Here is a 13,445-nt window from a genome sequence, read left to right as displayed (position 1 = left end):
TTATCAAATCCTCCCTTAGTTATTCTGTCTCAAGTGCAGGACTTTGCACTTGTCCTTCTTGATCCCCATCTGATTGACTGAGGACCATTTTTTCAGTCTACCCAGGTCATTCCGGAGCTGAACCCTGCCCTCCAGAGCACTGGTGTCCAAGGTTTTTCTCTGGTAGGCCAGATGGGCAGTGCCTGGTCCACTTTACATTGAGCTACTGGTGATTCAACTAGTTGTTTGTCCACCTTACATTGCTTCCACTTAGCTTGTATTTCCACCTAGCTTGTTAAGAAGGGTCAAAAAGCTTGCTACAATCAAAGTATATCACATCCACTGCTCTCTCCTCATCCACTGAGCCTATCACCTTATGGAAGGAAATTAGGTTGGTCAGGCCTGACTTGCTCTTGGTAAATCCATGCTGGCTGTTCCTGATCATCTTGTTCTCCTCTAGCTGCTTCACAATTATTCCTTGAGAGCCTGCTCCATGATTTTTCTGGATATAGAAGTCAAGCTAACTGGTCTGTAGTTCCTTTGATCCTCCTTCTTCCCTTTCTTAAAGACGGGCACTATACATCAGTTTGTTTGACACAATTTGTTCTTAGTAAATCTAAGATGGATGCTTGTGATCAGCATGTTAAATAACAATAAACTTGTAACAGCCAGTGTAAGAAATGTGCTGACAGATACCATTGGGAGTTATTACACGTGCTGAAAACTCCAGCTAAAACTGCTTTGAGTTAGAGCCATCAGCTTAAAGGTGCACAGATGCTTCCCTAAAAATCCAAGTTGTTCTGGCAGATTATATATGAAGAGCTGTTAGTACTTCCCTCTCTCCTTCCAGAGCCAGGTTACACTAGATGTTGATTTAACATTTACTTACAGGGTTTTTTAGAATGATTATCAGTGGGTTTCTCAGTTTGTTTCTTCTTCAGGTATGTCATTTTTTCGACTAAGTACAATAGACGACCTCTGATGGTTAAATCACTACTTCCATCCAGGGCTCCATCTTCATCTAGTTCAATTCCTGGAAATAATGAATACTGAATCATTCAATGAATTAAACAAATTAGAGCTACGCTTCTTGTCCAAATGTGCAAATATAATCAAACTGATGGGTTCTGTCTTGCTTTGTTAGCTAAGTGCACTACAAACAAACCAAAATTTACTATTCCCTCAAATGCTCTTTTTGGCAGTACAGTTTAAAGGTTACAGTTCAGATCTGGGGCTTAGGAATCCTACAATACCTGGCTCTGTTGTTTACATACTGGATAAATGCAAGTTAGTCATCTACAGCCAGATTCAGATAGGTATTTAGACACCCAACTCCCTTAGCTTCCATGTAACTTTATTCTCATTATTTTGAAAATAGGAAAAATACTTGTCAGCCTCCCAGATGATTTCGCATCTTAGCTGATATTTCAGTGCTTTCAAACCTTTAGATGAAAAACAATACCGAAGTGAAACTACTGATACTTTCTGATACTCTGTCACAACAAAATTGAATTGACCATTTTCATAAAGCTGTGGTACATGATATATTGAATTATAAAGAAATAAAACTGTATAAACGCATATCTTATACTGATGTAAGACTTGTTTTTCATTTGTATTGCTCCAAATAAGTAATAATGAAACTGAAACCATCGTTTTGTTTCAAGACCATCATTAATATTGTTGCCTCACAACTCTATGAGTTTAAAATAAAAAGGCCACTTTCATTTTATCTTGCTGGGATCCTAGGATCCCTGCTGACATCCTGCTCCTGGGGCAAGGGGCTAGACTCAAAGATCTCCCAAGGTCCCTTCCAGCCCTAATGTCTATGAAATCTATTTAATTTTTTTTAATTCAGTTTTAATCTGAGTTTTTAACATAAACGTCTCTTCTACAGCGTATTTCTACCTCAGATCTGGTAATACTATTAAATCTTTTGCTCTTGTTCATGGGAAAATCCCGTTTTTTTTGTTTGGATTTTTTGTATTCATCCATTTGGAAATGGATCCAGGTTTGGTTCCAGTTCTCTTTAGAGACCGTTTTATTGTACTTTGCCCTGAGGGAAAATCAACAGCGAACTAAAAATGAATCATCAATAGCTTTCAATTTTATACAAAGTGATATTGCATAGAAATCTCTCCAACCAAAGTAATTAGCAATAATGAAATTGAAATATTTCAGTAATTAGCATGGAGAGGTGCTGTAGAGTTACTGATGCAAAAATGTCAGTTTCCCCCAGTTGCGCAATTCCCAGCTCTGCGGTTCCAGTTGTCCAATTTGCAGAATATCAATGTGGTTATTTCTCAACCTATGTACAATATGAGAAGCTCCACATTCTGAAGAGCTGACTAGCTAATTGCAGCCCTTAGAGATGCATAGTCAATGGTCTGTTCTTCTGCAATAACTGTGCTGTGAATATATAAGTTCATGTGCTCTGTCTTTATTATGCCTCTTCTAGCCTCTGAATAGGCACTTTTCAAGCTGTTTGACAGCAAGAAAGCTGATGGAGACACTGGATTATGGAGACACTTCTGGCTTCCTCAAACTGAAGCAAACTCCAAATTTTACACAAAGGAGGGGAGTGAAAAAAAACCTGAACAGAATGCTTCTGAGATAAGACATTGATAGTGAAAAGGAATGAGAAAGCTACAGAAGTCAACCAGGAAAATGAGAGAACAGAGAAGAAAGCCCAAATCAATTGTCAATTCTTTAATTTCAGTTTTACTTCCTGCCACCTGACAGCTCATTTTATCAAAGCTTTTTTCCCCTCATTCAAAGGGGGAAGAAATGTCAGAATAATAAGAGAGAAGTCCTTTTTGAGGTGCTTCTGGTTAACTTCAGACCCCAGACTGGAAGGAACTCCATACCATACTGACAGGTTCAGGACAGTTTCCTCTGGGCTAGGTGAGGGTCCTAGTTAAGCAAAAAGCATAATCATATATGTCAGCACCAGCATCCTCCTTCTAATTAAGAGAGAATATAAGAGTGAAGCAGCTCAATCAATACCTCCATCTGTTAATTATTAGCAGGTGGCTCCTTTTATAGATGAAGTGGCTAATTTTTTTTGTGTTCAATATGTGACTTGGACAGAGCAAGGGGCATCCATAATTTGAAACTAATGAAGTGCTGTCTGCAGCATTATCTTGCTAGCTCCAAGATGACTAGAGCAAAATTTAAATATTTCAGCTCTGCAAACAAAAATGTTAGTTGCATCTGTAATGTCCATGGTTATAAATTTAAATGTGCAAAAAGATTCTGCTTTTTAACTTTTGTTCTGTTTATTTTGCACTTATTTGCATTTAAATTTGAAGCATTTAAATATCAGAAGATCAGTTAAACTTTTCATTATTACCTGAAGCAAGACTTGGGATTTAAGAATTTTACTTGCCCATTTTGATTCCGCCAAAGCACCCTTTTTCCTTTCACTTTCTTCAAATAAAACCCTCTCCAAGAGGTCAGGTGAGGATGAACAACTGAAGTCATAGCTGCCCTTTTATTGTGGTTAGTATGAACACAGTTAATTTGATATGACAAGAGTCACCTAATGATTAACTAGAACCTACAGGGTGGGTTCCCACAGTGAAGGGGTGGGAAGGTAACAGAGGAGCAGCAACTGCTAGTCTTGCCACAGGTCTGGAGTAGTTTTCTCAAAAAGCTAGTGAGCTACATTTAATTTACTATTCTTTGAGTAGTTTGAGTAGAGTTCATTTATATGAAGGGAACCTTTCCCCTTTTGAAATAAAATATGATTTATTTCCTTGTACTCTGATCAGAGGAGAGAGTTTCACTTGTATCATGACTAAGAAATGTATTTTGTATTATCTGACTTTCTATCTGTCTGTTTATGATAAACAGTAACCTATCAAGTGCCTTTGCTAAAGTTGTTTTATTTGTCTAATACAATTTCAGAAATGAGAGGTTACAAAAACAGAGCTTACCACAGTGTGTCATTAGGTCTTCATGAAAATCAAGAAGTTGATCTCGAATTTCCTCAGGGCAGGGACAATCACTTTTATCATCCTTAAAGTTCAGAAGCATGTTTATCTGAAAATGAATTAGTACCAGAAAAAGAAATTAGATTTTCGGGAAGTTATTCAGGGACCCTGTGGTGGGTAGGAAAGAATATATAATGCCAGGAAGTTCTGGAATCCAAATACTACTCAAAGGACTTACACCAAATGTGAATATTTTGGATATCTTTTTGTTTACTATGCCCATAAAACTGTGCAGAAAAGAAACACTGAATCAAACATTTTTAATAACAGCCATTCTTTATGTATTTATGAAAAATCCAAGCATTATAGCAATTATCTTTTCTGAAGGGGAAAAATCTGATGCTTAAGTAGAAGAGATAAAAAGGGTAATTACCATGTTTACTCAATTTCATGTCTAAAATCAAATTATTGTGGGATCATCTTAAATTCAAAGTCATTTTAGAATCAAGTAAACATGGTAATAAGAATGGAAAATGAATAATAACAACAATGAATGGTCAGAGTAGAGTATTAAAGTACTCCTAATTTCTTATTTCAACTGTGTCAGTAATGAACATTTCAACTTCAGGCAAATTATCTGGTCTCTCTGAATCTGTTTTTCTGCGAATAAAATTTACAAAAAATGGCAGTATAAAGTGTCAGTTAATAAGTGTCTCAGTATCACATTGATATCTTCAGCTGAAAGAAGAATATTTGCATATGCAAAATATTATTGTTAACAAAGTACTTCCTCTGAGAAGAAAGCATATATTCCTATAAGGTCAATGAATACAAAGGCAGAAGCCTAATAAGGCTATGCACACTAAGGGCTTGTCTATGGTGAGAGACTGCAACATGCAAGGACAGTAGCTAATACAAATTAACAAACACGCTGTGTCATCAGTATGAATGTTAACAATCATGTCAGTCAGTGATAATTATTTCCAGTGCGGAACCTAGAGATCATCATTGCTAACGCAAGAAACTCATTATCTGTATTGAGAGTTTTAAATAGAAGTTAACATGGTCTAAAATAATCTGATTTCCCAATGCAGGAAAGCTTGAGACCCAAATGAAAATCTGATCACTACGACACACTTTCCCTGGACTGGATTCCTAAATTCCTCCTTTGACTCCACCACCACTCTTACAGTATGGAACAGTGGGGAGTACTAATTATAAATTTCTGTTTACCTGCTCTTGAGGTGGAGACCGAAATTCTTTTGTTTTTCTGGCTGTCAGTGCAGCAGACATGTTTAAGGCTTGCATAACTTCATTGTAACGAAAGCGCTGATTTTCTTGAAGCTTAGCTACAAAATCATCAGAAAATGCTACAATGGCTTCTATCCGATGACGTATCTGGCAGTCGCACAGATATTGCAGTAGGTGACACATCTGGGGAAACACAAGCCACAAACACAGTCAAATTTATAAAATATTCTTAGGAAACCAATAACATGGTAAGGATGGGCCATTTATGTTAAAAGTAATGCCTGTATTAACAGATGACTGAAAGTAAGCTATGATATGCTCATGCTTTCACAGTAGTAATACAGCTAGTTATGTTCTTTAGAAGTTATGGGTTAAACTAAACATGCATAAGGTATAATATAACTGTCTATGTACACCCTTAATTAGGTCAGTTGGTGCTCCAAAAAGGTTTCATAAATGCTCCTGTTACCATTGGACTATGATAGGACGATGCTACATTATATAAATAACAGCGATTACATTTCAAAACACAGTGTAAACAAGGAATATAGATATATGCTGCCTGCAACAGTGTTTAAGATAGTCACATAAGTTAGACTAACCATTGATATGGTAAAACCTCATTACCTGCAATTTTACAGGTTCAGGAAGTTTCATTTGAAGAAGCCCTTCCTTCGGCACTTGCTCTCCTCTGGCTTCTTCCTCTCCTCCCTCTGGCTTTAGCTCCTCTGTAGTCAGCTCCTTCTCTGGCATTTCATTTTCATCCTCTTTGCTTATGTCTTCTTTGAAAACACTGGGCTCAATCAACTGCAAGATGTGCTTCAGATCCCCATTATGGAAGACTCCCATGATTAACAGGGTGTAAAAAAGCTTGATGAGCGGGACAAAAAGAAACTCTGTAGAACCCCCTACTGGATCTCTAACATGGAGGCTGCCCTCTTGAACAGCTTCAGTCAGCATCTCTATAGTTTTGGCCTTTAAGATTTCCAGAGGGAATTCAGGGCTAAATTGATAGCACTCACTGCTAATGCTTACAAAGCTGGGAGAAGAGAACTGCATCCTAGGCCGCAAGGAGGTGCTGAGCCCTATACCAGGGAGGCCATGTTTTTTATTCTCATCAGGAAACAGAGTAATGCTCTTGGTCTCATCTGTCATCGGAACAATAAATTCATTATTCATCATTAATCTGGCAGTGGCATAGGTGTTGAGGTGGATATCAATAAGTAAGTCATAATAGCCTGTACGTAACAAGCCTGGCATATATTTGTTCTCAATGGCATACAGGAGCTGAGATTCATCCACATGGCTGCACATAGCATGTGCTACCCGGTTGTTCCCTAAAGCACAAACAGCTGAATACAATCGAAGAGCATGATAGTGAAATTTCAGCAATTCCTCTTGTTCTGTCAACTCTAAAATATCTATAGACCTGGAGAGAAGAAGGGAAAATATAGTAAGTTCCATATCAGGATAATAACTAAGAAAACAGGACAAAGGAGACAAACATCATACACAATTCTACTAGGCTAGGGACAGACATTCAAAAAGTCTGAATTGATTCAATCTTTGCAGGTCAGTCTAACCTGAAAAGATTGAACCGATTTGCAAGTGAATAAAGATTCAGGAAATGCAGGAACATACCTACAGTGGCTCAGGCTAGAAGCCGGGGAGCACTAGAGCAGCCCTTCCTTGTCTTTAGCAGCAACTACAAGGCTGAAGGGAAGCTGATGGGGGCATGGCCAGGCCTCCTCCCCGCCACAGGCTAGGTATGATTGGAGAGGGGTTTAAACCCCCACCCTGGCCTTTAGGGACCCCAGCCAAAGTGTGCCTGGAGTGGGAGGGGTGAAGCAGCCCTTGTCAGGCTTGTCCCTGAAGCCAGACACTGTCTGGGGCAGTGCCTCAGGCGAAGCTGGGTAGAGGGGGAATTAAACTCCTGTCTCCTGCTGCTGGGCTGGGCTTTCACAGAGCTGCAGCTCCCATGCCCAGCCAGCTGCATCCCCATGACAGCCCTGCCCAGCCTTGGCACAGGAAGCTGGAATCAATCTGGCCAAGCAGCCCCTGCCCAAGCTGCAGCCTACTGGGAAGGGCCTGGTCCCCATGACCCAGTCCCAGTTGGCCCTTCCACCTCTTCTCAGCAATACCGCTTGGCTCAGCTCCACAGCTCCAGCCACTGGCAGGGCAGGTGGGGCTGTGCCAGATGGCTTTGGCCATATTCCCTCCCCTGCCACTGGAGTGCGGAGGGAGGGAAATAACTGATGGGCTGCTCCGCTGCTCCACCCTGGCCGGCAGACCCGGGCTGTCAGTGAGAACGGAAGGTGAGATTATATCCCCCTCCCTCTCTGTTTGCTTCAGGCTGCAGATGGGAGGGGCCTAATAAGGGCTGCTACACCCTGGCCAAGCAGACCCTGGATGTGGTCCCCCAGTGGAAGAGGGGAGGGAGAGGGGAATAAGACCCCTCCCCTGCTCCTTTTGCCCCCGGGGGCCATGCCAGCCAGTGTCCAGCCACACCTTGCTGCTGCTCCAGCTAGAGAACAAAGGGGTAGGGCCAGCACTGTTGTCTGGAGCAGACAGCACAGCCCAGCCAGGTCTGAAAAGCATGCTGGGATACTCTGGTTTAAGTTAAACCAGGATAGGGTCTGGGACAGAAGTTGTATAAACTGGTTTGACCCAAATCAGTTAAATCTGATACTGCATTCAACCAGGTTTATCTTAAAGAAGCTTTGGCGATTTTGAAACTGGCTTATGTGCACTGAACGTATGTTCTGTTACAGGTTTAAATCAGTTTCTGATCACTTAAACTGGTTTATGTGTGGCTTCTGTCCCTAATGAGCATGCTAACACTGCTCTAAACTTCAAGTTTCTTACTTCTGACTTTCACAGGCCTGAATCTGCAGTTTTAGAAAGACACTGTTGACATAAAAATTTTGGACCAAGACCTGAAGTTCCTTGGATTTCCCACCCCCACAACTAAATCACCAATTTGGCAGCAGCTGTGCAAGGTTTAAAATCGTAGTTTTTAACTGATCAGGATTCAACTGCAACTCTGGAAAAATCTTTTTTTCTTCATTCTGCCTTCCCAAAACAATGTGCATGTCTTATTTAGGAGCATATGGTATTCAAGAAAGTCTGGGTATTCTTTGAATAGAAATCCAATTGTCTTCACTGGGAGCTGGAGCAAATGAATTTATTCATTTACTGTATTTATTTACATAAGAAATAATAATTTAGATAAGTGAACATTGAAAGAATTTTGCTTTAAATCTACATTTCATTTTCCTTGTTTATATTATTTCCTTTTTCATTTCAGATTGGATAATGAAAGCTGACTAGTCATTTTAAGTTTTGGGCTATTCTTATTACTGTAATTTTCATTTTTTAGACAATTTTACTGTGGTGCTCTCCCAGTTAGAATAATGCTTCTCATGTCTGGGTCTCAAAAGACTGCATAGGAATATATTACATTTGTAAACACTTGTTACAATTCGATCTTGACAGCATTAAAATCATGGAACTAGATATTTTCCTTTAATAAAATATATTTTTTCTTTTATGTTATAGGGTCTTTTTAGTATTGCAGAAGATCAGGGGCTTTATTTTTAGTTTCCCTTTTCATTAAAAACAAAGAAAACATATATCAGTGAAGAGATAAGTAACAGATCTTGCAAAACTTTGTAGGTTTGAAATACAAGAAGAATGCAAATTTAAAGAAATTCTAGTTCACTCCAGTTCTTACTCTAATCTGTCCATTTTAAAATTATTTTGATAATGCAATCTGATTTTAAATTGAGCTAATCACGCATCAGGCTAAATCCTACCTGAGTAGAAGAAAGTAGTTAACTGTGTTAATCTGAAGTCAGGTAGAATGCACTTTACAGACTAACCATCTCAAAGATGCATAAGCTTTCAAGAGCTTATGCTCTTCTGAGGATTTCATTAAGTTAGCTCAAGCTCATGAAAGCTCATGCATCTCTGATTGAATTAATTTATAAGGTACATCTTTACCCTGTCTAAATCCTTCCTACCATGCCAAGAAGAAGCAAGGAGGTTCCACATGGTTAAAGATAGCTGTCCTAACTCTGCTTCCATCATTCCTTTGTCCTCAAATCCCAGCTAGTATAGATATGGGTGTTGTGGCAGAATGTGAAAGTCATCACACCCCTTTCCCCAACTCCAAACCTGCTCCCTGGTGCAGTGTAGCCAAGTCCATTTCACTCCATCTGAGACTGTTCATAGCCATGGAAGAAGCAGAGCATTTTTTAAAAATCTACTTAAACATACTGAAGATATTTGTTTTATGGTAGGGACCACTATGCAATAACTCTCACTCAGCATATCCCATGCATAAATATCAAGGTAATATACTCAAAATATAGTCATATCCAAGTTAGTCTATTCTGGTGAACTCTAGCCTTGAGAATCTGTAAAATACACTACTGTCAGTTATTTCATTAATAAGTAGTTCACAAAGCCTAGGGACAGAAGTTACACATAAACTGATTTAAGTAATCAGAAACTGGTTTAAACCTGTAACAGAACAGAAGTTCAGTGCACATAAGCCAGTTTCAAAATGGCTGAAGTTGGTTTAAGATAAACCTGGTTGAATGCAGTATCAGACTTAACTGATTTGAGTCAAACTGGTTTATGAAACTTCTGTTCCAGACCGCTTCCTGGTTCAAATTAAAGCGGGTCCGGATGCTCTCCACCCCAGGGTGCTGAGGGAGCTAGCTGGGGTTATTGCAGGGCCCCTGGCACGGCTCTACGAGCGATCGTGGTGCTTGGGCCAGATGCCAGATGATTGGAAGGTAGCTAATGTGGTCCCCATCTTCAAGAAAGGGAAAAGGGAGGGCCCGGGCAACTATAGGCCCTCAATCCTGGGGAAACTCTTTGAGAAGATCATCAAGGAGCACATTTGTGATGGGCCGGCATCAGAAATGATGCTCAGGGGCAATCAGCATGGATTTATTAGGGGGAGATCATGTCAGACCAACCTGATTGCCTTTTATGATCAGGTCACAAAGGCCATGGACGCAGGTGTCGCGGTGGATGTAGTCTTTCTGGACTTCAGCAAGGCCTTTGACACCGTCTCTCACCCCATCCTAATTAATAAACTAGGCGACTGTGGCATAGATGCCTACACAGTCAGATGGATTGCAGATTGGCTGAAGGGTCGCACTCAGAGGGTGGTGGTGGATGGATCATACTCGACTTGGGGGGAGGTGGGTAGTGGAGTCCCCCAGGGCTCGGTCCTGGGGCCTGCGCTGTTCAATTTCTTCATCAGCGATCTTGATGTTGGGGTGGAAAGCAACCTGTTTAAATTCGCTGATGACACCAAAATTTGGGGGGAGGTGAGCACGCTAGCAGGGAGAGAGAGATTGCAGAAGGATCTGGATAGGTTACAGGGGTGGGCAAACAGGAACAGGATGTGTTTCAATACGGACAAGTGCAGGGTGCTGCACTTGGGTAGTAGGAACCAGCAGCACACTTATACGATGGGGAACTCCCTACTTGAGAGCACGGAGGCGGAAAGGGATCTTGGTGTCATTATTGACTCCAAGATGAACATGGGCCGACAATGCGAGGTCATGGTTGGCAGGGCTAACCGGACCTTGTCGTGCATCCACAGGTGCATCTCGAGTAGAGCCAGGGAGGTGATCCTCCCCCTCTATGCGACGCTGGTCAGGCCGCAGCTGGAGTATTGTGTCCAGTTCTGTGCGCCCCATTTCAGGAGGGATGTGGACAACATGGAGAGGGTCCAGAGGAGGGCCACCCGCATGATCCGGGGACAACAGGGCAGACCCTACAGTGAGAGACTGCGGGACCTGAACCTATTCAGCCTCCACAAGAGAAGGCTGAGGGGGGACCTGGTGACCGTCTATAAACTCACTAGGGGGAACCAGAAGGGTTTGGGGGAGACGCTGTTTCCCCTAGCCCCCGCTGGCATAACAAGGAGTAATGGGCACAAGTTGATGGAGAGGAGGTACAGATTGGACATCCGAAAAAACTACTTCACAGTTAGGGCGGCTAGGAGCTGGAACCAACTTCCAAGGGAGGTGGTGCTGGCCCCTACCCTGGGGATCTTTAAGAAGAGGCTGGATACTTACCTGGCTGGACTCATTTGAGTCCCGTTTTTGTTTTTAGGGTGTTTTTTTTTGGGTTGTTCTCCCGCCCTGGCGGGGGGTTGGGCTAGAAGATCTATTAGGTCCCTTCCGACCCTGTAACTATGAAACTATGAAATCACAGTCCCTCAGCATCCCAACATGCTTTCCTGCCCTAGGCAGGATTGTACTGTCTGCTCTAGCAAAGAAGGGTTTGGGAGGAGGCAGGGAACGCCCCCCGCCCACAAGCAAACCCCAGCTGGGATCTGGGACCGGGGAGGAGGGTTATATTTCCTTTCTCCCAAGTACAGAGCTGCCCTATCCTGCCCTGCTAAAAACTTACTCCTGGCTGCAACTGTGGACTACAAATCCCAGAGACACCTGGAAGCAGGAAGGGAATGTGATAAGCAACTCTGCAGAGCTCTTCTGCTGTGAGTCTGGACTGCAAATCCCAGAGTCCTCGGGGCAGCAGGAAGAGGAAGCAAACACAAAGCCCACACTGGCTACGTGCCAGAGAGCCATGCTCTGGTGCCCCTTGGCTTGTGGCCCGAGCCACTGCAGGTATGCGGCTATGTTTCCTGAATCAAAAGTGAATGCCTGTCCAGTTGTTTCTCAGTTTAATCTCTGTAGTTTAAACTAACCTGGCAAAGACTGACTCGATTCAGCCTCAAGATGTTTGAGTGTCTGTACTTAGCCAAAAAGAAGTACAAGAATATGAAGAAATAGTCAAAATAACCTCATAGTAGCATAGTAGCTTTCTACATGTCTCACTTTTGCAAAATACTATGCAAAGAGAAAAATGAAACATCCACTAGCTGCATCCACTAGCTAACAGTGATATCCACAGAAGTAAGGTACTTTCGGAAACATAACTTACCTTCAAATATAATTAAATTCTAATTAATGCTGTCCCTTCAACTCAGTTCACTAAATCAGTAACTCAATCATAATGTGGTTCATAAGAAGAGACTCTAATTCAAGTCAGAATCTAGTGTTTTTAGTTCTATATAGCATACTCAACAGAACCTGAGATGACTCTGAATTTAAGACAACCCCCCTATAATTAGGTTCTATACATGGAACATTTATAAAGTTGTTAAAATTTCCCATGTTCACAATCTAATTGATGGAGGGTCATCTTTTGACCCTCCATCACGTAAGGTGTTTGTTGTGGGAGACTCCCTCCTGAGGGGGACTGAGGGGCCAATCTGCCACCCCGACCCCTTAGCCCGGCAAGTCTGCTGCTTCCCGGGGGCCCGCATCCGGGACATTACGGAGAGGATCCCAAAGCTCCTTAAACCCACAGACCACTATCCCATGCTCCTTATTCATGTGGGCACCAATGACGCTGCTTGGAGCACTCCCAGCCAGGTCATGAGGCGCTACAGGGATTTGGGAGCGGGGCTTAAGGGTCTGGGGGCACAGGTAGTGTTCTCATCGATCCTCCCAGTCTCAGGCTATGGGCTGAGAAGGGACAGGAGGATCTATGTGGTCAACCAAAGACTGCAGCGCTGGTGTCGTCAGGAAGGCTTTGGCTTTCATGACCACAGCCCGCTCTTTGGCGAGAGAGGCAGCGAGCTGCTGGGAAGAGATGGCCTCCACCTCTCTCCCCAAGGGAGGAGGCTCTTCTCAGCCAGACTTGCCTGGCTGAGAAGGCAAGTCTTCTTGCTCTTCTCAGCCAGACTTGCCTAGGGGGCACTTGCCTGCCTATACACTAATGCCAGGAGCTTGGGGAATAAGCAGGAGGAGCTCATCCTCATGCTCAGTGCAAACAATTACGATGTCATAGGGATAACGGAGACCTGGTGGGACTCCACCCATGACTGGACCACGGGGATAGATGGCTATACCCGGTACAGGAGGGATCGTGTAGAGAAAAGGGGCGGGGGTGTAGCTCTCTATGTTAAGGAAAACTACACATCCCTGCAAGCCGATATTGGCGACCAGGGTGGACGGCTGGAGACCCTCTGGGTTAAAATCCATGGGGAACACGGCACAGGGGACACAATGGTGGGAGTCTACTACAGACCTCCCACTCAAAGTCCTGAGCTTGACCAGAAGTTTGCCCAGGAACTGGCTGAGGCAGCTTGCTCCAGGACCATGGTTGTCATGGGTGACTTCAATTACCCAGACATCTCGTGGGAGGATCGCTCAGCAAAATCTGAGCGGTCACAGAGCTTCCTCT

At 42.7% G+C, this 13,445-nt stretch overlaps 1 protein-coding gene across 17 annotated transcripts in view; it reads right to left on the bottom strand.

Moving 5' to 3' along the window:
- The window catches only part of RYR2 (ryanodine receptor 2), an 847,904-nt gene that overhangs the window by 269,781 nt on the left and 564,678 nt on the right, over positions 1-13,445 (bottom strand). For all 17 annotated transcript variants that reach the window (XR_003095960.1, XM_025213656.1, XM_025213760.1 and 14 more), the window contains 4 exons: positions 5,793-6,594; positions 5,148-5,348; positions 3,918-4,023; positions 869-1,012 (listed from right to left, as the gene is read on the bottom strand). Coding sequence is in view for 16 of the 17 variants with exons in the window: in XM_025213656.1 (XP_025069441.1) it covers positions 869-1,012; positions 3,918-4,023; positions 5,148-5,348; positions 5,793-6,594 (1,253 nt within the window). In the remaining variant the exon portion in view is untranslated. The remainder of the gene's footprint in view (positions 1-868; positions 1,013-3,917; positions 4,024-5,147; positions 5,349-5,792; positions 6,595-13,445) is intronic.

The sequence above is a fragment of the Alligator sinensis genome, unplaced genomic scaffold (genome assembly GCF_000455745.1).
Source record: "Alligator sinensis unplaced genomic scaffold, ASM45574v1 scaffold93_2, whole genome shotgun sequence".
Classification (NCBI taxonomy): Eukaryota; Metazoa; Chordata; order Crocodylia; family Alligatoridae; genus Alligator; species Alligator sinensis.
Note: the sequence above shows the minus strand (reverse complement) of the source record. Positions and strands in the feature narration are given on the sequence as shown.